The sequence below is a fragment of the Netta rufina genome (genome assembly GCF_964035555.1).
Source record: "Netta rufina genome assembly, chromosome: 1".
In the NCBI taxonomy this organism is placed as follows: domain Eukaryota; kingdom Metazoa; phylum Chordata; class Aves; order Anseriformes; family Anatidae; genus Netta; species Netta rufina.
The window spans coordinates 529,887-551,725 of NC_140123.1; the positions used below are offsets into that span (position 1 = coordinate 529,887).

The 21,839-nt window shown below is 49.7% G+C and overlaps 1 protein-coding gene across 1 annotated transcript; it reads left to right on the forward strand.

The window, feature by feature from the left end:
- Nucleotides 1–556: 556 nt before the first annotated feature.
- On the forward strand, nucleotides 557–20,986 carry LOC311220435 (uncharacterized protein; the record flags this gene model as incomplete). Its single annotated transcript, XM_084303969.1, has 4 exons — nucleotides 557–1,500; nucleotides 8,234–9,191; nucleotides 17,555–18,570; nucleotides 20,752–20,986. The coding sequence occupies 4 exons, from the start codon at nucleotides 557–559 to the stop codon at nucleotides 20,984–20,986; spliced, it is 3,153 nt and encodes a 1,050-aa protein (XP_084160095.1).
- Between the last annotated feature and the right edge of the window lie 853 nt (nucleotides 20,987–21,839).

Below are 21,839 nucleotides of genomic sequence, written 5' to 3' on the forward strand. Positions count from 1 at the left end.
TGACAGTGCTGGTCTGAGCAAAAATGCTCTGGGGAACAAACACTGGTAGTACAAATGCACATCTGCTGCAGTTTCCCAAGGTGGGAATCATATGGGGCACAACAACCCAGAAGGAGACATGGTTTACAACCTGCAAAAGTGTGTGGGTGACAAGTCCTGTTGAGCTGCATCTTCAGAGTATTCTGGATCTTCCCTGTCTTAGATTCTTGTACCAAAGGCAACTGAAAGGATTTGACATCTAGCTCATAACTCCCAAACTATGGACTGGAGGGGAGGGGACAACAGCCAAAGACCAGCACAGGGTGGCAGGAGGGGTCAGGTAACTGCCAAATGTTGGGACTAAGACCATGTGTGTTTGCATTTTGCAGATGATGGGGCTGAGTGTACCTGGATAAGAGGCAGGAGGATATGATCACTGGCCTGTGTGCCCAAGAAGACAGGCAGGCGTGTTCTGCCTGTGGCTGGAGTTCACAGGAGAGCTTTGCTCCAGGTCTTCCTTCTCTCCTCTGTGCCAGATGTTCCTGTGGCTTCCCGTCCAGCTGTGCAGCTGTGCACCATGTCCTACTCAAACCACTCCAGTCCCTTACCCTTCATCCTAACAGGCATCCCCGGGCTGGAGGCTGTTCAGTTCTGGATTGCCTTCCCATTCTGCACCATGTACATCATGGCAGTGCTGGGGAACTTCACCGTCCTCATGGTGATTAGGGCAGACTCAAGCCTCCATCAGCCCTTGTTTTACTTTTTCTCCATGCTGGCTGCCATCGACCTGGTGCTCGTTACTTCCACCATGCCCAAGCTCCTGAGCATCTTCTGGTTCCAAACCCATGAGATCATCTTTGAGGGCTGTGTGGTTCAGATGTTCTTCATCCACGGCTTCTCTGCAGTGGAGTCAGGGATCCTGCTTGCCATGGCCTTCGACCGTTACTTGGCCATCTGCAGGCCCCTGCACTACTCTGCCATCCTGACCGGTCGCACCATTGCCAAGCTGTGCTTGGCCGCTGCAGTGCGTGGCATTGGACTCATGACCCCTCTGACGTGCATGGTGAGCAGCCTGTCCTACTGTGGCACTCATGTCATTCCCCACTCCTACTGCGAGCACATGTCAGTAGTGAAGCTGGCCTGCGGGGACACCCGGCCCAACAGCATCTATGGGATGACATCTGCCATCTTCATAGTGGGCTTAGACGTCACCCTCATTGCCATCTCCTATGCGCTGATCCTGAGGGCGGTTTTAGGCCTCTCCTCCAGAGAGGCTCGCCTGAAGTCCTTCTTCACCTGTGGTTCCCACATTGGAGTCATTCTGCTCTTCTACGTGCCTGGGTTCTTCTCCTTCTGTGTTCAGCGCTGGGGCCAGAGCATCCCTGTACACCTCCACATCCTGATGGCTGACCTCTACCTGCTGGTGCCTCCCATGCTCAACCCACTCATCTATGGGATGAGGACCAAGGCGATCCGGCAGCGGGTGCTGAGCCTGCTCCGGCAGAAGGAGATCCAGCCTGTGTCCTGACCCAAACCCATTGCTAACACCACGTGGGAAGGAATGGGGACCACACCAGAGGACAATGGCAGCGCTGGGGGAGGGGAGGGAGGATGCAAATAAAATCTTACAAAGTGGTCTACTAGAAAAGCAGGGTGATCTCTTCATTGTCTCGGCCAAACCCTAAAAGCCAGAGGCACCATGAAAAGTTTCACTGGTGAAAGCGATTATCTTTAGGAAGTCAATTCTACATTCCTGTTCAGAACAGAAGGACAAATGGTTTATAAATGTGTCCGAACCATTGGTCCTCCTCTGTGTCATCTCGTGACTTCCCTCTTAATGACAGTTCTTGATAAAAGATTGTTACCACTTCGGAAATGAAAGGCTGTTAATGGGTTCATCTTTCCACATGTACCTTTTCCACCTGATCTGTAATTCTCCATTTATTGATACTAGTCTTTAGCAACTGCCTGATCCTGGTGCCTGGCTATGTAGGGTGTGTGTTCACAGGTGTTGTGTGCGTATGCATATTTACACACACACTCATCCAGATATTGGCCCTAAGCAGATTTTCTTTTCCTCCCAATCCTGTCTTGAACATTTATTGAAGCATTTGCAGCAGTAACAAAAACTCAGCTCATTTGAGAACAGGACCTATAAGTCACACTGAAACCTTGTGGTATTACATAAGATTTTATTCCTTTCTTACCAGAGACTCCAAAACAGTATCAGTTCTGAAATGTTCTACATTTTTTTACCAATATTTTAATGGGACTCCCTATTTTTTGATGTTCTGTGTCTCTCTAAAACATTTAAGTACCTGTAATACCATTACAGGGATTTTGAAAAGTGCCATTTTTCCATAAGTATTTGCCCCTGAATTCCTGTGAGATCCTATACCCATGCATATGACACTTCAGCAAACTAGCTCTCCCCTTTGGAGATCTTGTAATTCTGCTCATCCTGTGCTGCCATGAGGATAATTCATCACTTCTTCACCCCTCAGGTGCTGCGCTGCCTTAGAAAGAGCAGGAATTGTTTGCAATGGGATGTGCAGAGCAGCTGCAGAGTTCAGCTGAACAAGTCTCCTTCACTTAGTGCAGATTGCTTGAGGTGAAGGGCCACAAACACAAGAAAGCATCAGGGCTGCTGCAGGAGGGAGACCTGGCACTGAAGGTGAGGAGCAGGAGTGTGGATTAAAGTAGGGAAGCAGAGAACAGGGCTGTGCTCCTCCTCCTCAGCAAACATATACCTGGTTTTAACTATGGAGAAAACTCACTTCCTGACACCACATATGGACTTCCAGCATGTCTCTTCTTACACTTTCATCCCATGGAAATCAAGACACAGAAATCCCTGGCAGGGACTTTGTATTTCTCCTAGAATGACAATGGTAAGGGGCAAATTCAGAATTGTGAAGGAGTCTGATGGGTGTGCTCATGGTTTGTTAAGCCCAACAAGACAGATCAGAAGTTCGACCCATAAACCCTAAAGGTTCAGCAGCCTAGGCAGAGTCTCAGCAGGGCATATTTCATATTGGGGTCAGGGGAACCCCTGTGGGATCTGTGCAATAGCATGACTCATTTTCCATGGACCTTCCAGGTAAATGTCCCCTTCACAGCAGATGGGAAACCACTTAGTCGCTCTTATTATGAAAGTGTATTACCACTTCATGGGTTTTTGCCTGTCCAGTCTTAGTGACATGATGAGCTATGCACAGAAATCCATTGTGAGTAATCACCTGCGCTCTGGATCCTGGCACAGGGTCTGACCAGTGGCAAAGTGGAGGTGCTTCTATCCATCTGGTCTCTCTAGTAAAGTTTTAGAAGTGTTTTGTAAACTGTTTTCCTGGCCAGTTGATTTCTGCAGAGGAGGGGAGGGCCAGAGAAGGGTTAGTATCTGAGTGTCTGAGGAAGTCTGCACATATCCTGCCCAAACTAGAGGGGAAAACAAAGCATTGCAGAGAGCTGTGGTAACCACCAAACTCAAGCTGGTGGTTGTGATCGTGGTTCTTCTCAGTGTCTCCTGACCCACTGTAGCCTGCTGCTCTCTGCACTGGCTACAGTCACAGGTCATATCACACACCCCCAACAGTACAATCAGCAGATACCAACAACTCAAACACACGGCCAATCCTCCTGCCTGACTCAGAGACCAGGCTCTTCCAACCCAAGCCTTGCAGCCCTGGGTCGAGGCACAAAGCGCACTGTCCAGCCTGCCAGGCTGGGTTTATTTTCCAGTTAAAGGGTCTGCCCCCACTGATGTCGCCTGGTGCTGCACAGGTAGGGTGCTCCCAGTAGCATCCTGCTGTGGATATCACCCAACTTTCCCCTTCCCTGAGGGCACTAACCAGGCTTCATGCAGCTCTTCCCATCCCCTCCAGTGAGGGACCCTGCTGAGCCCTTTCGCTATGCCTGCTTTGCTTGGGGGGGTTCAGTGGCAACGCCTGACTTTGACGCTGAAGTAAACTTAGACAAAATTAGTCTCAGGAGGAGCAAGTGGGGAGGACAGATTGAGAGCAGCCCTGATGAGAAGGACCTGGGGGTGCTGGTTGGTGAGAAGCTTAACATGAGCCAGCAATGTGTGCCTGCAGCCCAGAAAACCAAACACATCCCGGGCTGCACCAGCAGCAGCGTGGCAGCAGGGTGAGAGGGGGGATTGTGTCCCTCTGCTCTGCTCTCCTGGGACCCCACCTGGAGCCTGCATTCAGCTCTGAGACCCCAGCACGAGAATGACATGGATGTATTGGAACAAGTTCCAGAGGAGGCCACGAGGATGCTTAGTGGGCTGGAGCCCCTCTCCTACAAAGGCTGAGGGAGTTGGAGTTGTTCAGCCTGGAGAAGACCTTGTAACAAACTTCTAATACCTAAAGGGAGCTACAGGAAAGTTGGGGGGGGACTCTGTCAAGGGGTAAAGGTTTTAAACTAAAAGACGGTGGTTTTAGATTAGATATAAGGAAGAAACTCTTCACTATGAGAGTGGTGAGGCACTGGCACAGGTTGTCCAGTGGGTGTGGATGCCCCATCCCTGGAAGTGCTCAAGGCCAGATTGGATGGAGCTTTGAGCAACCTGGTCTGGTGGGAGGTGTCCCTGCCCAGGGCAGGGGGTTGGAATGAGGTGATCTTTAAGGCCCCTTCCAACCCAAACCATTCCGTGATTCTGTGATCTCCATCCCACACCTTGAGCACAGACACACATCCTGCTGGGACCATGCTCTTTGTGGAGATGGAGATACGACAGAGAGGGTGAGGACAGAGTGCTCTCAGGCAGTGAATGCATCTGCAGAACAAAAGCCCCACTTCAGGAGAACCTCCCCTTTCTGGTAAAAAACATAGGAATGATATCCCCACACATCGCAAATGACCATGTCTTCATTTCCTGCCCCATCTCACTTTCCTCATGCCTAGTCCCTGTGCAGAACAGATCCTGTTCTGTTCCCTCCTATCATATTTGGGGGGTGGGGAGAAAGGACCAAATAGCAGGGAATTTCAGTGGGACAGAGCAAGGATGGGAGCTCTCTGCAACTGTTCCACCCTTCCTCTCGGTGCTGTGCTTACATGGCCAACCACAGCCCAGTCACCACAGTAAAATAAGTGTACCTGTTTTCCCTAAACCAGCTGGGAAAATATATGGCTGACAGGAAAATACAGGACAGCTCCACTTCAGAATGGTTTTCTAATTGTACTCCACTTCTGGTCACGTGTAGGTTCTTATCTGCACTCCCCCCAGAGTGTTTTTTGGAAAATAAGCTAAAAATTTAATAAAGAATTATTCCCTAATAAGCTGGCATCCCATTAATGATCCTCATAGACAGGCTGGCCCTATGCCTGCTGGAGGTTTGCCATCAGGTGGTTTCTTTATCTACGATCAGTAAGCATCATTCCCCACCTACAGACTGCATGCTGCAGTCAGGGCTCAGGGCCTGCTGTCAGATCCCACCTCCCTGCACGGATCCTCGCACAAACTCTTTCTGGGGATTCAGCAGATGCAGAAGTTGCTGTTGTGGTTCTGGGCAGAGAGAAGAATGGAAACCTGGAGTTTACAAATCACCTTGCTCTGTGGCAAACCAAAGGTATTTTTCTCCACTTGTGGACTCCTTAGTTACTTTCTGTGCGTTGGTCCCATGGGCCCCGGCAGGCTCTGGAGACTGCCATGACCCCAAGACTCCAAGAGTATGATACAAAAAGAGGGAGATAATGCTTGAAGCTGAAGCAGCCTTGAAAATTTCCATCTTCTCAGAGGACAGACAGCCCAGCCTCCATCTGGTGTCCCTTAGGTGACTTCCAAAGGATAGAATAATACTCCAACCTTTCTGCACTTTGCAATCCACGGAGCTGTAGCGCTGCCACCTTCCAGGTGACAGTCCTACCGGAGCTTATCCGTCTCATCAGACCCAGATCAGAAACCTTTGCTTAGGCTGCAAATTCTTCTGTGCTCCAAGCCAAGGAGCCCCAGTGATCAGGGGTCCTCAGTACTGCTGAAGTACTGATAATAACACTGAAACATACTGACATATTGAAACAGGCACTGGCTGTGGGAAAGACCTTCTGGAAGCTAAGTTATTCTTCCCTTGGATATATGCAGCTGGGGACCCAGCTCTGGATTCAAACACACGTAAGTGCCTAGAGGTAGGTGTCCAGATGCACTTGCCTGCGTGAATGCTTACTGCCCGATCACTGACTACAGACTGTGGTGACCCAGCCCCTGTGGTCAGCAGATCCCGTAGAGAATTTCCACTCACCCTAGGGCAGGACCCTACATTCAGGGAGTGAGTTACTCTGTAGGACCCATGCTGTAGCTCTTCTCTGACTTCTACAGGAGCTCAGACCCTCAGGGTGCCATTCCACTGCCCCTTACTTGGGTGTCTACAGCCACTCGAGATGCCCCTAGGTACCCAAGCATCCACATGTGAAGGGTGTGAAGGGAATAGAGGCTGAGTAGGCACCGGGGGTCTCAGATGGCTCTCGGCACCTGTCTTTAGGTACCTGAACCATCACCTGAGTCTGCGATGTTGGGGTGTTAAACTGGGGCTTGCACCATCCCAGGGTCCACAGCTATGTTTGCAAGAGTGGAGATCTCTGTTTTGCAAGAGAAGGTGGTCTGAAAGGTTGGGCTGTGTCTCTGACAGTCTGTGGGTCTAGAGGTCAGAGAAAGCAGCCGCTGGTCAGCCGCACTGTTCTCTGTGCAAATTGGGAGTCACAACTGGCTCCTGCAGCTGCTGGTTACTCAAACACAAGAGCTCGGTGCAGTGCAATAAAGTACAGTAATTAAAAAGGAATTTAGACCCTACTTCAGCCTCCAAAATATCCTGATTCACAAACATTTAGGCCAACACTTCTGTCCTGAACAACCTTTTCAGCCAGCAGTGCCAGCAGCAACACCTGGGGTTAAGCTATTGTTTCACTCTCTATTTCGAAAATTTAAGTGCTGTATTTCCTTAGTTGTCTTCCAATATCTTCCTTTTTTTCTATTCTGAATTTGTCTGGCTTCTGCTTCTCACAGCTTCCACGCAGACTGTGTCTAACATTAAATTAATGATCCTACCCACAGTTCTCAGACTCTTCTCGTCTCCAGAATTTTTCTCTGGAGGGTTTGTATTACCTTCAAGCTTCTCCTGCCAGAATAAAAAATAGTTTTGCAGGCTTCATTCGTGGGTGAACGAAAAAATGAAGACAAAGCAGCAAAAGGGCCACAAAGATGATCAAGGGGCTGGAGCACCTCTCCTACGAAGACAGGCTGAGAGAGCTGAGGCTGTTCAGCTTACAGAAGAAAAGGCTCCAGGGTGATCTAACTGAAGCTTTTAAATACTTAAAGAGGTCTAATAGGATGGAGAAGGACTCTTTATTCAGGTAGATAATGATAGGACAAGGGGGAATGCTTTTAAACTGAAAGAGGGCAGATTTAGATTAGAGTTTAGAAAGAAATTTTTCACTCAGAGGGTGGTGAGGCACTGGCACAGGTTGCCCACAGAAGCTGTGGATGCCCCATCCCTGGAGGTGTTCAGGGCCAGGCTGGATGGGGCCCCGGGTGACCTGATCTGGTGGGTGGCATCCCTGCCTATGGCAGGGGGGGTGGAACTGGATGATCTTTGAGGTTCCTTCCATCCCAGCCCATTCTGTGATTCTGTGATTCTATGTTTCTGTTTCTATGATTCTATGATTCTGTGATTCTGCTATGCTATGATTCCATGTTTCTATGTTTCTATGATTCTATCATTCTATGATTCTGTGATTCTATTATGCTATGATTCTGTGATTCTATGATTCTATGAAAAGACATTTTCATGGTCTTTCTTAATGTTCCAGAGCACTTTCTCAGACTATTTTTTGCCTTAAAAACTTGGAGCAACATTCTGTGTTGAGCCCATAGCAGGAAAGCTGACTGCTCAGGCGAAAGCACTGCCTGAGGGAAGTAACAGCTTATTTCCAGATTTCAACTGAGTGGTGGTGAGCAGCCACCAAAGAAACAAGTCTTTCACAAACAATGGACTGTAAAAGATTCCTTTTCAGCCCTGGTTGTAAAATTTGAAACATGAACTTACCTGAAGTAACCTGCAAGTCACAGCAGCCCCATTTAGCCAGCATTTCTGCCCCGTTCCCCCCACCTGGTCACATTACGCTGTGGAGGTCCCATCTCACATATTGTAAAATTGGGTTCCTGATTTGGCACATGCATTGATGCATTGTACTCAGCTTCTCAACCTTAGTTCTGGACATCTCAGTGATCCTAAAAAGGTGTCTTTTTCATTTTTTTAAGCACAAAAGCAAGATTCTCCTGCATGGCTTCTGATCCCTTCAACTACCCCAATGGCAACTCCTCCTCTTTCATCCTTGTGGGTGTCCCCACCCTGGAAGCTTTCCCCATCTGCCTGGGCATCCTTTTCTGCTCAGCATATATCATCGCTTTGGTAGGAAATGGTGTAGTTTTGCTTGTCATTGGGCTGGACAAGTCCCTGCGTGACCCCATTCATTGCTTCTTGGGCATGCTGGCAGTCATCGATGTGGTGATGGTGACATCCATCATCCCAAAGATGCTGAGCATATTCTGGCTGAATTCTACTGAGATTGGTTACGTGGCCTGTTTTGTCCAGATGTTCCTTGTTCACTCTGCAACATCAGAGGAGTCTGGAGTGCTCCTGGCCATGGCTTTTGACCGCTACATTGCAATTTGTCACCCTCTCAGGTACCAAAGGATCTTGAATCACCAAACAATTGCCCAAATAGGCCTGGCTATCATGGTGAGAGCTCTCCTTTTCATAGTCCCATTGGCAGGGATGGTGACAAAGCTCCCCTATTGCCGTTCCCTTGTGGTTCCCCATTCGTATTGCGAGCACATGGCCGTGGTGAAGCTTGCATGTGCAGACCCCAGACCTATTAGATTTTACTGTGTGTCTATGTCCTCTCTTATAGTAGGGATGCACATGGCATTCATTGCTGTGTCTTATGGGATGATCCTTAAAGTTGTCTTGGGGAAGAAATCGTGCTGGAAGGCCTTCCGCACCTGTGGATGTCATATCTGTGTGATGATGCTGTATTACATCCCTGGGATCGTCTCCATATACGCACAGCAGTTTGGCAGCAGTATATCTGTACGAGCACAAGTTCTGCTAGCCGATCTCTACCTCATCCTCCCTGCCATGCTGAACCCCATCATTTACAGCATGAGGACTAAGCAGATCCATCAGGCAGTGCTCAAAATATTATTTTCCAGGAAGGTTTGTGCCTGACACAGTAGTCAGTGATTTTTCAGGTGTGTTCATCAATGCGAAGTCAGCACCAATTTTATTCCCAGTAAATATACACAGTGAACAGAAGCAATGAGAGGATGGGAGAGGACTTGTCGGCATTAGCAGCTACATGAGACCCTACTCTGTGACAAGAGGTGCTTGGGACTGGGATCTCAAGCAAATATCGGGATCCCATTTCCCCTTCCTTCTTACCAGCTGATAGAGTGGCAAGCTGCCACCTTTGAGTTTTGAGCTGTTCCCAATGCCATGAATGTCTCTATGATAATTTAAAGCAACAGCTTACAAATCCATGTATACTTGTGTCAATAAACAGATTCTACTTGAAATGTGGAATTTTCATCTATGGTGTCTTTTTTAGTCCCTTCTGGACTATTGGGGTAGCAGTAGATGACTGTCACGCTTTGCAGGTGCTCTAGCCACAGAGGATCTCCCCTTTGTGCCTCTCTTGTACAAAAGGTTTTCCCTTGCTGAACACAGGCCAGCTTGTCCAGGTTTCTGGATGATGATGGCAGCTCAGTATTTGATGAATAATTTGATCACCTAGGAAAGCTTATTGTTGAGTCACTCTAAGCTTAAAAGTGATCTTTCACCAGCTATTTGCAGAGTGCTGGAAACAGCTGGGGAAGGGAGATGCCTGTGGTCTGGAGGAAATTCTATAAGCATATGGCAAAGAGAAACACCCTGAACTCTTCAAAGCATTCTTTCAGTCCAGCAGATCACACCAGCTGGGTAAAGAAACCAAAGCAGGGAGATTCACCGTGGTATTTATTACTTTTTCTAGCTGTTCATATCTTCTAGTGGTGAAAATAAACACTGACTCTGCTTGGGGGTACTTACTACTTCAGTGTCTGCTTGCTGTAATGACCACAAGCTGGTGAATAGCTAAATCTATCATGTCTCAGAGGCCTGAAGGACAGCATGACATAGATCTGAGTGTCCCGAGCCTAGCTAACTACTGCACGTAGACCAGCTGCTTCTTGGACTTCTCTGAGACCTCTATGAGCAAGCAAGCTATGTCCAAGCAGGATCCAGACCCCATCCAGGTGTCACAGCACCTGACTGTGTTGAGGTTCCCCAGGGTGCAGAAGACCTCTCGAACTGGAAGCTAGGATGCAGCCAGCAATGACACTGGTGGGTCAGGTCCCCCAGCAGCAGCAGGTTTTATCTGGAACCTGCAGGCACAAGGAGTCATTCTGAGGCTTTACACCTTAGGATCAGCAGATGGGAAGTCCAGCTCTGACCTGGGACGAGGAGATAACTCTGCAGGCATTATTTGAATTGGTAATAGAAGTTCCCTGGGAGACCTGCACTCTCAGAGAACCTGAAACTACGTGTCAATAGCAACTACCAAAGTAACACTAACAACATTTATCCCTATACCCATATAGAGTTTATGTGGCAAGGTTTTGGTAGTGGGCGGCTGCTGAGGTAGCCTCTGTGAGAAGGTCAGTGCAGCAGGAGGGCAGAAGGTGCTCCAGGCACACAGCACAAGTTCCCCTGCGGCCTGTGGAGAGGCCCCTGGTGGAGCAGGCTGTCCCCCTGCACCCATGGGTCCCACCCGGAGCAGATCTCCAGGCTGCAGCCCCCCCATGGGTGGAGGAGCCCCCGGTGGAGCAGGTGGATGTGGCCTGGAGGAGGCTGAGGCCCATGGAGAGCCCCCGCAGGAACAGGCCCCGGGCTGGAGCTGCAGCCCGTGGAGAGGAGTGATTTCCCTGTTCTTATGTCAACCCTTGAGCCCCCTTCATCATTTCCACCCCCACTTCTCTTTGAGAAGGGGGAGTGAGAGAGCAGCCGTGGTGGAGTTCAGCTGCCCAGCAGGGTAAAACCACCATGATGCCTTACCATCAGACATTCCAATAAGGGAGCAAAGATGTTTACTCCTGGGCTCTGGCTGGAGCCTCCTGAGATTCAGGAACACTTAAACTACAAACAGCCAACTTTTGGGAAAAAAAAAAAAAAAAAAGCAGCAGTCTGGCGAGTCTTTGCCAAGGAGGTTTTGGCAGGGATAAGTGACAGTTCTCATTAGGATGTTTAAGATGTGTGAGTGATGAAGTAGAGATATGGAGCGGAGATGAATGTCTGTGTCAGAGATGCTTGTGGTATCAGTTGCTCATGGTGGTCTGCAAAGAGGGGGGAGTTTCATCAGAGCCAGCAGCCATGACCCCACCTGGGGCTGAGGGTGGAGAAGCAGAGGGGTGAAGCTGGAGAAAGCTGGCTCCAGTAAAACAAGGACTCAGAAGAAAAGCACACACTGCTTGCCTTTAGGACCCTGAAGTCAATGTGGAGGACTAGCTCCAGCCATAGACTGACTACATCTATAGCCATAGACTGTCTACATCTGCCACCTGTGTTTGGTCAGATGAATCCCACACAAAATGTTCTGTTTAATCTCATTTCTACATAATTTTTAAGTTAAAGTCAGTGATACACATTCAAAATCAAAACTGGTTCAAGCATGTTATTCCCCACGTCAGAAATATTTTTTCCTGTCTTTGTGGTGGTTCTCTGATTTTCTGCTGCACTTTTTCCTGACAGCTTGAAAAAATCAGCTGTCAGAATATTTCTGCTAGCCTAAATTTCCAAGGCGTGGATGGAACTGACCTTGGCAAAGGATGCAAAGAATAACAGGAGGGGATTCTTTAGGTACATTGCTCAGAAAAGAGAGGCCAAGGAGAGTGTAGTCCCTCTGATGAATGAGAAGGGTGAACTGGTAACGACAGACATGGAGAAGGCTGAAGTACTCAACAACTTCTTTGTCTCAGCCTTCACTGCCAGTCAGACTTCCCAAGTCTTTTGTGCCCCTGATCCTGTAGATGGAGACTGGGGGAACAAAGTCCCATGCACTGTAGGCAAAGAGCAGGTGCTCTTCCACCTGATGAAAGTAAACACGTACAAGTCTATGGGGCCTGATGACACGCATCCCAGGGTCCTGAAGACTGAAGTAGTTGCCAAACCTTTCTCCATCATATTCGGAAAGTTCTGTCAGTCAGGCAAAATCCCTGGTGACTGGGAAAACGGAAACATCACTCACATTTTTAAAAAGGGTAGGAAGGAGAACCCAGGAAACTGCAGATTGGTGAGCTTCACCTCAGTGCCTGGCAAGATCATGGAACAGATCCTCCTGGAAGCAATGTCAAGGCACATGCAAGACAAAGAGGTGATGTGAGACATCCAGTGTGGCTTCACCAAGGGCAAATCATGACTGACCGATCTGGTGGTCTTCTACAATGGAGTGACTGAATCAGTTGACAATGAAAGACTGACCGATGTCATCTACCTGGACTTCTGCAAGGTCTTTGACATGGTCACACATGACATCCTAGTCTACAAATTGGCGAGAGCTGGTTTGATGGGTGGAAAATTCAGTGGATAAGGAGTTGGCTTGAAGGCCACACCCAGAGAGTGGTGGTCAATGGCTCTACATCCAAGTAGAGGCCAGTGACAAGTGGTGTACCGCAGGGGTCTGTCTTTGAACTAGTGTTGTTTAATATCTTTATCAATGACATAGTGGGATCAAGTGCATCCTCAGCAAATTTGCAGATGACACCAAGCTAAGCGGTGCAGATGATATGACAGAAGGAAAGGATGCCATCCAAAGGGACCTGGACAGGCTGGAGAATTGGACCCACGTGAACCTTATGAAGTTCAACAAGGCCAAGTGCAAGGTGCTGCACCCGGGCTGGGGCAACCCCGGACATGAGTACAGAGTGGGAGAAGAACTCACTGAGAGCAGCCCTGCAGAAAAGGACTTTGGGGCTCTGGGGGACAAAAAGCTCAATACAAGACAGCAGTGTGCACTTGCAGCCCAGAAGGGCAACTGCATCCTGGGCTGCACCAGAGGGGTGGCAGCAGGGGAGGGAGGGGATTGTGCCCCTCTGCTCTGCCCTCGTGAGGCCCCAGTCAGAGTATTGTGTCCAGGTCTGGGGCCCCCAGCTCAAGGAGGATGTGGGGCTGTTAGAGTAGGTCCAGAGGAGGGCCATGAAGATGATCAAGAGGAAAGGCTGAGAGGGCTGGGGCTGTTCAGCCTAAAGAAGAGAAAGCTCTGGAGTGACCTCATTGTGTCTTTTCAATACTTAAAAGGGACTTACTAGAAAGATGGAGAGCAACTTTTTGCTCAGTCAGATAATGAAAGGACAAGGGGGAATGGTTTTAAAGTAAAAGAGGGGAGAGTTAGATTAGACGTCTGGAAGAAGTTCACTCAGAGGGTGGCACTGGCACGGGTTACCCAGAGAAGCTGTGGATGCTCTGTCCCTGGGGAGAGACAGGAGATGCTTCCAGCCACTCGTCCAGCAGCAGCCAGAAATGAAACTGTACTTGCTTGTGCTCCAGGCAGAAACACAGATTTGTTGTTCTGCTGGAGACAACTCGTGCAGCCTATTCCTGCCTCACTTCATCCTCTCCTAGCACCTGCCATTTGAAAAATAAATTAGATGGGAAAGAATTGACTTGAGACTAAGGCTGTTACTGCCCAGCCCTTTTGCAGAGGTTATTACAGAATTTGTCTGCAGAGGCCTCGTGCTCTTGGGACTCTCGATCCAGGAGGCATCTCCCTGCAGAACTGCTGGGGTGATTTATGCACATCCCTTCTGCTCTGCCCTCACGCGTGGAGGCATCCTTTCCTCGGCGTGAGCGTCCCCCGGGTGGCAGATGCCTGCAAGCAGAGCATGAGGTGGGTGGATGTGGCTGAGGACTGATCCGGGGCGGGCTGTGTCGGGCTCAGGGCACAGCAGGCTGCTGCAGATGCCCAAGGACTGGGGGAGAGCAGTCAGCCTGTGGACATTCACAAGCTGAGTCAGCTAGGAAAAAGGCAATTGCTGGAAAATTTCTTTAAAAAATCAGTTGTTCAAAATTTAAGTCTCTTATTAAATGAAAACAGAAACTGGACACTGCAGAATTCTGATTATTTTTTTTTTTTAGCTAAAAATAGGCCCTCAGTTTAAAAAAGAGTAAGCTAATAAGTATCAAGCTTTTTAACTAAAACCAGAATTTGTTCACTGAAAAAAAAAAATGGAAAAAAAAAAAAGAAAAGAAAAAAAAAAAGTTTGTTTCTGTTTATATAGACCATTCATAAATTAGCTAAATGCATATTTTCTGTAAAACAAACTACATGTTCAGCCATGGGCAATATTCTTAATTGCTTGCATACAATAAGAGATATCTGACTTGCAAGGCATGGGCACGCAGCTGGGGGCCTTGCAGATGGACAGGATTTGGTAAAATAATCTGGGTTCTGTCAGATGCGGTGAAGCTTGCTCAGGGTGGGCTGGCGATGCTGAAGTGGGCAGGCAGCCCCCTGGCCCAGGATCCCCACCCGGCTCAGGTCACTCGAGGCTTGAAGCAGGGTGCAGGACAGGCTTGTTCTCTGGCTAGCCTGAATGGAGGGCAGCTTGAGTTCAGAGGCAGGCAGGGACCGGGGGACAAACCTTTACTTGGGGAGTTCTCTGCGACTGGGGTGCAATTTGTGGAGAAGGGGCAAAAATTCCAGGGCCAGCTACACACACACACGGGTCAGGGCATGGACCCCGCCAGCGGCTGCTCCAGAGCTGGAAACTTGCCTTGGATGTGAACGGGTGTCCTAAACCCTGTGCTAGCAGCCAGACCAGGCAGCACTCACCTTTGTGCTCCAGCTAGGAGTAATAACGTGGCTTCATTTCCATAGGAAAGTATGTCTGGAGCATGCTTTATGCTCCATAAACCTGCATGGCAGTTCTCCACTGCCCTAGAGGTGTCTGTGATGAGAAGGAATGGAGTTAAAGAGATGGGATGGGGAGAGCTCAGTCTGGAAGGTGTGATAGACAGACATAAAACATCAGAGGAAAGCACAGGGCCCATTTCTCAGCCAAAGAGTTCTGCGTCCAGCAGTCATTAACAGCACGAGGGACTTCACTGTGATAAAAAGGAACTAAACTACAGGGAAAATGTCGGTGGTGCCTAGGAGCTGGTGGTGTTGATGTCGATGTATTTCAGTCTGCAGTACTGATTTTTCATAAAGTTCTGGTTTCTCAAAGCTGAAGAAACTTAAAGGCAGAGCGAAATTAGACAAAGAAACCAGAGAAAACATTGGGAGGTGCTTTGAACAAGTCCAGCTGATGGCCAAGCCTGCACCTGTACATGCCTGCAGCAAGGAGTGGCTTTGGTTAGGAAGGTGAATGGGGCACGTGAAGCTGCAGCTACAGCACCACCAGCAAAAGTGGTATGGGAGAGCTGGTCAGGATCTCATGCAATTAGAAGCTATTAAGTAGAGAAATCAGATAAAAGTAAATTAAGACAACTACCCCTCTGTGTGAAGGGGAGAGGTCTATGCCTACCCAAGAGACAGGCAATCAGAGAGGCAACAGATATTTATTTATTTATTTTTAATGCGATTTACTTAATTAATAAATGAGAAGCGTGTTAAACAGCTTCTGTCAAGAACAGAAAGCAAATGCAGCAGTCCTGGGTAAATGGCACAAGGGAAAAGGTGTCTGTGAGTTGGCCAAGGAGATCTCTGGACTGCTCTGCCAAACTTTTATTAGTCCTGGCATGCTGCGGTGACTGCAGACACGCTTCCTCAGGCCATTACTTTAGCGAGACAGTAGGATAATGTGATTAACTGCAGATTGCTTAGCCTGACGTCAATGCCCAGCAGACTGCCCAAGATGCTAATAGGAGATTTGGTCAATACAGATTTACATGATTGGAATCAAATTAAATTAATTGCAATCAATGTGGCTTCACAGGAGATAGCTCTTGTCAAACAAACTTGATTTAATTTTCTGATGAGATGGCAAGTTTGGTTAACCAATGTGCACATGTGTGTGCGCACAGTACGCAGACTGCACCTCCTCCTGCTTTCCCAAGAGGAGCTGCCCACCACAAAATGGGTGTTTCTGCAGGGACACCACAAGGGCTGGCTCTAGGCTGGAATTTATTCTGTGCCACTTTCCTCAGTAGTCCTAAAATCAGTACAAGTTGTGTCTCAAATAGTGCTGGGGAAAGACAAGTCCTGCAGAGCAGTCTAGAGAGATTGGTGGATGTAATCACTGAAAGGAACTGCCTGAAATAAACTGAATACCAGGGTGAGGAGAGCAGGCAGGTTTTCACAGGGGGGCACTGGATCCTAGAAAACAGAAGCTCTGGAAAGCAGCTGACAGCACACTTATAGGGATCACTGAGACCCAAAGGGCTAGCGCAATTTTGGATTCATAAAACAGAAATAGAGGAGGTTATATATATTAAAAAAAAAAAAATAGTAAGTTGATATCATGTAGATGTGTGGATAAAAACTCTCTCATAAGGTTTATTATGGCAGGTTGTGGAACACATGGCTGGAGACAAGAAACTCTCAGTGCTCTGGGGCTTTAGTTTATCAAGAATAACTCCTTGGCTGTGGCAAGTGCACACCTTCACTGAAAATACTCTGCCACAAAGGGCTCTGTGGCCAAGCACAGGAAGGCAGAACAGGGTGCTGTGGCTGGAAGGAGTAGACAGGCAATGCCCAAGGGGAAGAAAAGCACAGGGTTATAACCATGAGGATAAGTAGCACTTGAGGCAAAAATCAGGGGATGGAGGTTCTCCATCTCCAGATGTTCATGAGCATGCAGTAGTGCACTGCCTTTCAGAAAAGCCTGCTTTAGTGAATACCGTGTCACTGTGATGTGAACATCAAGCAGGACAACATTCCTCATGGCTTTGGCCTGCAGTCCCGTGGGTAGATGAGTGTGCAGGCCATTAGTACCATTTTAATTGTACCTTCCTTGGCTGAGGGTAGCAGTGGCTGCTGCCTGAAACATCATTTTCCTGGCTGCAGTTTCTCGCTCAGCTCAGTTTCACCACAGACACGATGTCTGGGCAGAACTTCTGCATGACCCAAAGTGACCCAGTCCCGTATGCCCAGTCGTGTCTCCAAGCAGGGGTCCTTGCTGCAAGCCCTGAAGCCACCCACTGCACTGCTCATGAGGGTTGGAGGGGGGGCAAAGACCATGGGGTCATCAAGCCCCCCTTTGCCCACTGCTCCCTGCAATAGTGGCTGGAAGCCGTGGCAGGGCAGGACTCCACGGTGCCAGCCTTTGGACAGACACACTTGCTGCAAAAGCCAGAGGTTACACAGAGTGGCTGGGGGGGAATCAGAAGGGAAGGTGGCCCCACATGAGCAATAGGACAGCTTGGACTCTCCGGCGATGAGTCCTCCAGAAAGCACTGCCCACGGCAACAGTTTAAAGCCTGACTGTGGGTTACAGGTGCTGAAAGTTTTTCCTTATATTGCATGATGCCTGAAAACTGCAGCGTGCTCCGCATTACGACCAAACAGATGGTAGCAAAATCCCAACCTTTCTGTCACTGTGTTGCAGGGAATTAAAGTCAGGAACAAATATTTGACTTGTTCCACCTGTGCCATGTCAAGCCCCAACCAAACCAACACTAATTCTTTGCCTTTTCTCCTGACGGGCATCCCTGGCCTGGAAGATCTCCACATATGGTTTTCCATCCCGTTCTGCTTTATGTACATCATGACCCTGCTGGGAAATACCATGATCCTTCTTGCTGTGAGGCTGGACAAAAGTCTCCATGAGCCTATGTACTATTTTATTTCCATGTTGGCTGTCATTGACCTCATCTTCTCAACGGCTGTAGTTCCCAAACTTCTGGGTGTATTCTGGTTGGGTTCGAGGGAGATTGTTTTTGAGGCCTGCTTCATCCAGATGTTCTTCATCCACACGTTCACCGCAGTGGAGTCAGGGGTGCTCCTGGCAATGTCCTTTGACCGGTATATAGCCATCTGCAACCCCCTGAGGTACTCCACCATCCTAACGAGCTCAAGGACCACCCAGATAGGACTGCTGTCTCTGGCCCGGGGAGCTGTTGTCATGACACCTTTAATGTGCCTCCTCACCAGCTTGCCCTACTGCGAATCCCAAGTCATCCCTCACTCCTACTGCGAGCACATGGCCGTGGTGAAGTTGGCCTGTGCTGACCCCTCCGTCAGTGACCTCTACAGCATCATCGTGGCAACGCTGTTGGTCGGGACAGACTCTGTCTTCATCACTATCTCCTATGGCATGATCCTCAGGTCTGTGTTGAGGCTGCCATCCCAAGAGGCACGTCTCAAGGCCCTCAGCACCTGCGGGTCCCACATTTGCATCATCCTCCTGTTTTACATAGGTGGCCTCCTCTCCATGTACCTGCAGATGTTCTCTTTTGGCTTGGCACCTCACATCCAAGTCCTGGTGGCTGATTTCTATTTGACAGTCCCTCCCATGCTCAACCCATTCATTTATGGCATAAAGGTGAAGCAGATCCGGAGAGGGATTTTCAGACTGCTGGAGAAGTTGGCAGGACTCATGTTCTCACATGCTTATAAAGGCAGGCGAGATGCTCAGAGAGCAAGGCACTCCCCATAAAATAATTTTTCTTACCCTAGACCAGGTGTGATGCTAGGTGCAATGAATGCCCGTGATGTTAGGGCAATGAATGCCCCAGAAATGCCCATCTTTCTCCAGTGACTGGAAAGGGAACTTAGACCAAAGGCCTACCACTGACATGACAAAAGTTTATTGGTGTCAAACCGATGGCTCGGTCCTGATGGATGCTGGACAACTGTCTCCTTGGCCAATGCACTCATGTTTTCCAAGATATCACCTGGAAACATGATATCATGGTATCACTTGGACAGCAGCAGCACTTCAGCCACTGCGGTACATGGGGACCCCAAAGTGTCCCCCAGGGCATGGTGCATCAGCCAGCGAGGACAGCTGTGTCCAGCAAGCAGCAGCGAGGTGGCACCGCTGTGCACAGTGCCTCATGTCCCTTGTGGGGGCATGGGAGGGTGCCCGGACCCCCTTCTTGCCTACAAGGGTTGGCAATGGCTCACCCTGTGTCTTATCCACCTCTCTGTGCAAGAGACATCTGTGCTCCGCTTCTGATCAGGAGCCAGACTGAGGCATCTAAGAAACGGTGCAGCTCCAGGCTCCCTGCTTTAATCAACAGCTGCAGGTACACATCCACTGCAGGAGCCTCAGTCGTCACCTCCCACGCCTCTGAGTACCCCTGCTGTATCGTCATGGTGGGGACCACACGCACCCCAATGCAGTGCAGCATGGCAGGGTGAAGTGGTGTAAGCCCTGCTGCCAGTGCAAGGAGCACTGAGCCGACCCGAGCACCAGCGCTGCAGGAATCAGCTGGAAAGGAGGAACCCAAGAGGTTGTGCTCTGCATAGAAGTAGTTGCTGATGTGTTTGCTGAGCTCAGAAATCACTCAGAAATCTAAAGTGAAAGCTGTTTCCTATTCCTGACATATCCTGTAGCCACAGGTGCCAAGAACAATCACACAAAATAGCATTACTTTGTTAATTCTGTAAAGAGTGATTGGAGATTTATCACCTGGTTTGGAGAGGGTGGTCGAGTCAGAAATAAGGAAGAGAAAATGGTTCCTGTAAAATGTGATGCATCCATCCATCTTTGCTTCCTTCCTTCCTCTCTTTTGAGATCATCCAAATCTCTCTCTAAACTGACAAACCAGCAGAGTCCCGCTGACATGAATCAGATGGAAACATCTGATATTAATTTTAAGATCAGAGACTTGTTAAGTTTGGAAAATACATTCAAGATTACTGAGTATAACCATCGACCTGACCATCCCATCACCAAACCATGTCCCTCAGCTCCACATCCACACATACCCCAAGTACCTCCAGGGACAGGGACTCCAACACCTCCCTGGGCAGCCCATCCCAGTGCCTGGCCATCCTCTCCATGAAGAAATTCTCCCTGATGATCAGTTCAAACCTCCCCTGGTGCAACCTGGGGCCATTGCCTCACGTCCCATCACTTGTCACCTGAGAAAAGACACCAGCACCTCCTTGCTGCAGCCTCCTTTAAGGTGGTTACAGGGAGAGATAAGGTTCTTCCCTCGGCCTCCTCTTCTCCTGACTAAACAGCCCCATTTCCCCCCAGGTCCTCCTCACGACTTGTTTTCCAATCCCTTCAGCAGTTTCGTTGCTTTTCTCTAAACATGTTCGAGAAACTCAACGTCCTTCCTGCAGTGAGGGGCCCAAAACTGAACACAGTACTGAAGGTGCAGCCTCACCAGCACCACATGCACAGGGAAAATGGCTACAAACATTCAGGCTATGTCCTGGCTATGAGCATTTAGGTGAGGCAACAGAAGAAATGTCTGCCATGAAAAGTGCTTAGAACACGAACAGATAGCTTGGAAAGGAAGCAACCCGCCACTGGAGGACTCCAGGCAAGCATCATGCTGACCCTGCTGCAGGGCAGCAGAACGGTGCATTGGCAAGGACTGGACAACCCCCAGGCAGTCAGCGCTTGGTGTGGCACTGTGAAACTGGGAGCACGTTGCTGCACAGGAGAGGATGGAGCTCAGGGTGCTCCCAGGGGCTGTGCTCCCTCGGACCAGCTGCTTTGTCCTATGTACTACAGTGGGCTACAGACCTCTCCATCATAACCACCCCCAGATCACAGATTCTCAGACTGAGTGGCTGTGGCTGGGGGTACCCCTGGGTGCTGCCGCTCGCCCCCTGCCCCAGCAGGGCCCCGCGGAGCCGCTCGCCCAGCCCCACGTCCTGGCGACTGCTGGAGCCCCCGCGGAGGAGCCCCCAGCCCCTCTCTGGGCACCCGCCCGGCACAGCAGTGCTGCCTGGGGCCCAGAGGGCACCTCCCGGGCTCCAGGCTGGGCCTGGGGCCTCTGCTCCTGCTGCCAGGTCAATGAAGCAAGGGGCCAGCTGTAAGAGAAAGTCTGACCATCCTCTGACCATGGACGGCTGACCTGAGCCTTGCAGGACTGGAGCAGTATTTGCTGCGGTTGTTTCCTCACAGGGACCAGACTTTGCACTTCTCCTGGTTGAACTCCATCAGGCTCCTGCAGCCCATTTGGCCACAAACCTGTCCCATTTGGCAGCAGCACAGCCACAGGGTGAACCAGCCACCCTCTATGTGTAAGTACAGGGATGGGGAAGGTGGTCCTGCCCCAGCAGGCTCCCTGACAGCTGTGCTCGGGGGCGTTGATGCAGGACGTGCCCCTGGTACCCATCACTTTGCTGAGCCGAGCTCCCCGGGACTTGGCAGGACTGGGCTTTGTGAAGTGCTCTGACCCCGCTGCAGCCAGAAAATCAGTGATAAGGCAGCACTGATGGTACAAGCCCCAGCTGGGGGCACTGAACACAGGGAATGTGGGGCATTTCTCCCCTTGGCTGCATTTGCCCCAGCACCATGCAGAGGCCGACAAGAGACCTGCTTGCAAACGAAGCAGGTGCCTTCCTGGGGCTGTGGCAGCAGGGCTCAGGGTGTCCCTTCTACTGGTGCTCAGCCCATGAGCTGCTCCTGGGCTGTGATTTCTCCCTCACTTGTTTGCCAGCTCCCCCAGCCTGGGGTCTGCCCAGCCCCAGTTGCAGGGACCCCAAACAAAGAGGCCCCTTCCCGTGTTTACCTGCCCAGCTGGCAGGGTGAGCCCTGTTAGCAGCAGCCACAAGCGGCAGCCGGTAGGTGCACTGCAGCAGTAATTAGCCTCAGGACACTTCCAGCTGCTATTAACCATAGCTCACTTGATAACTTTTAATTTCTCCTTCGGGTGAAATGTCCAAAGCAAACAACAGCTTAACCCTGTGGCTGCTGGGCGGGG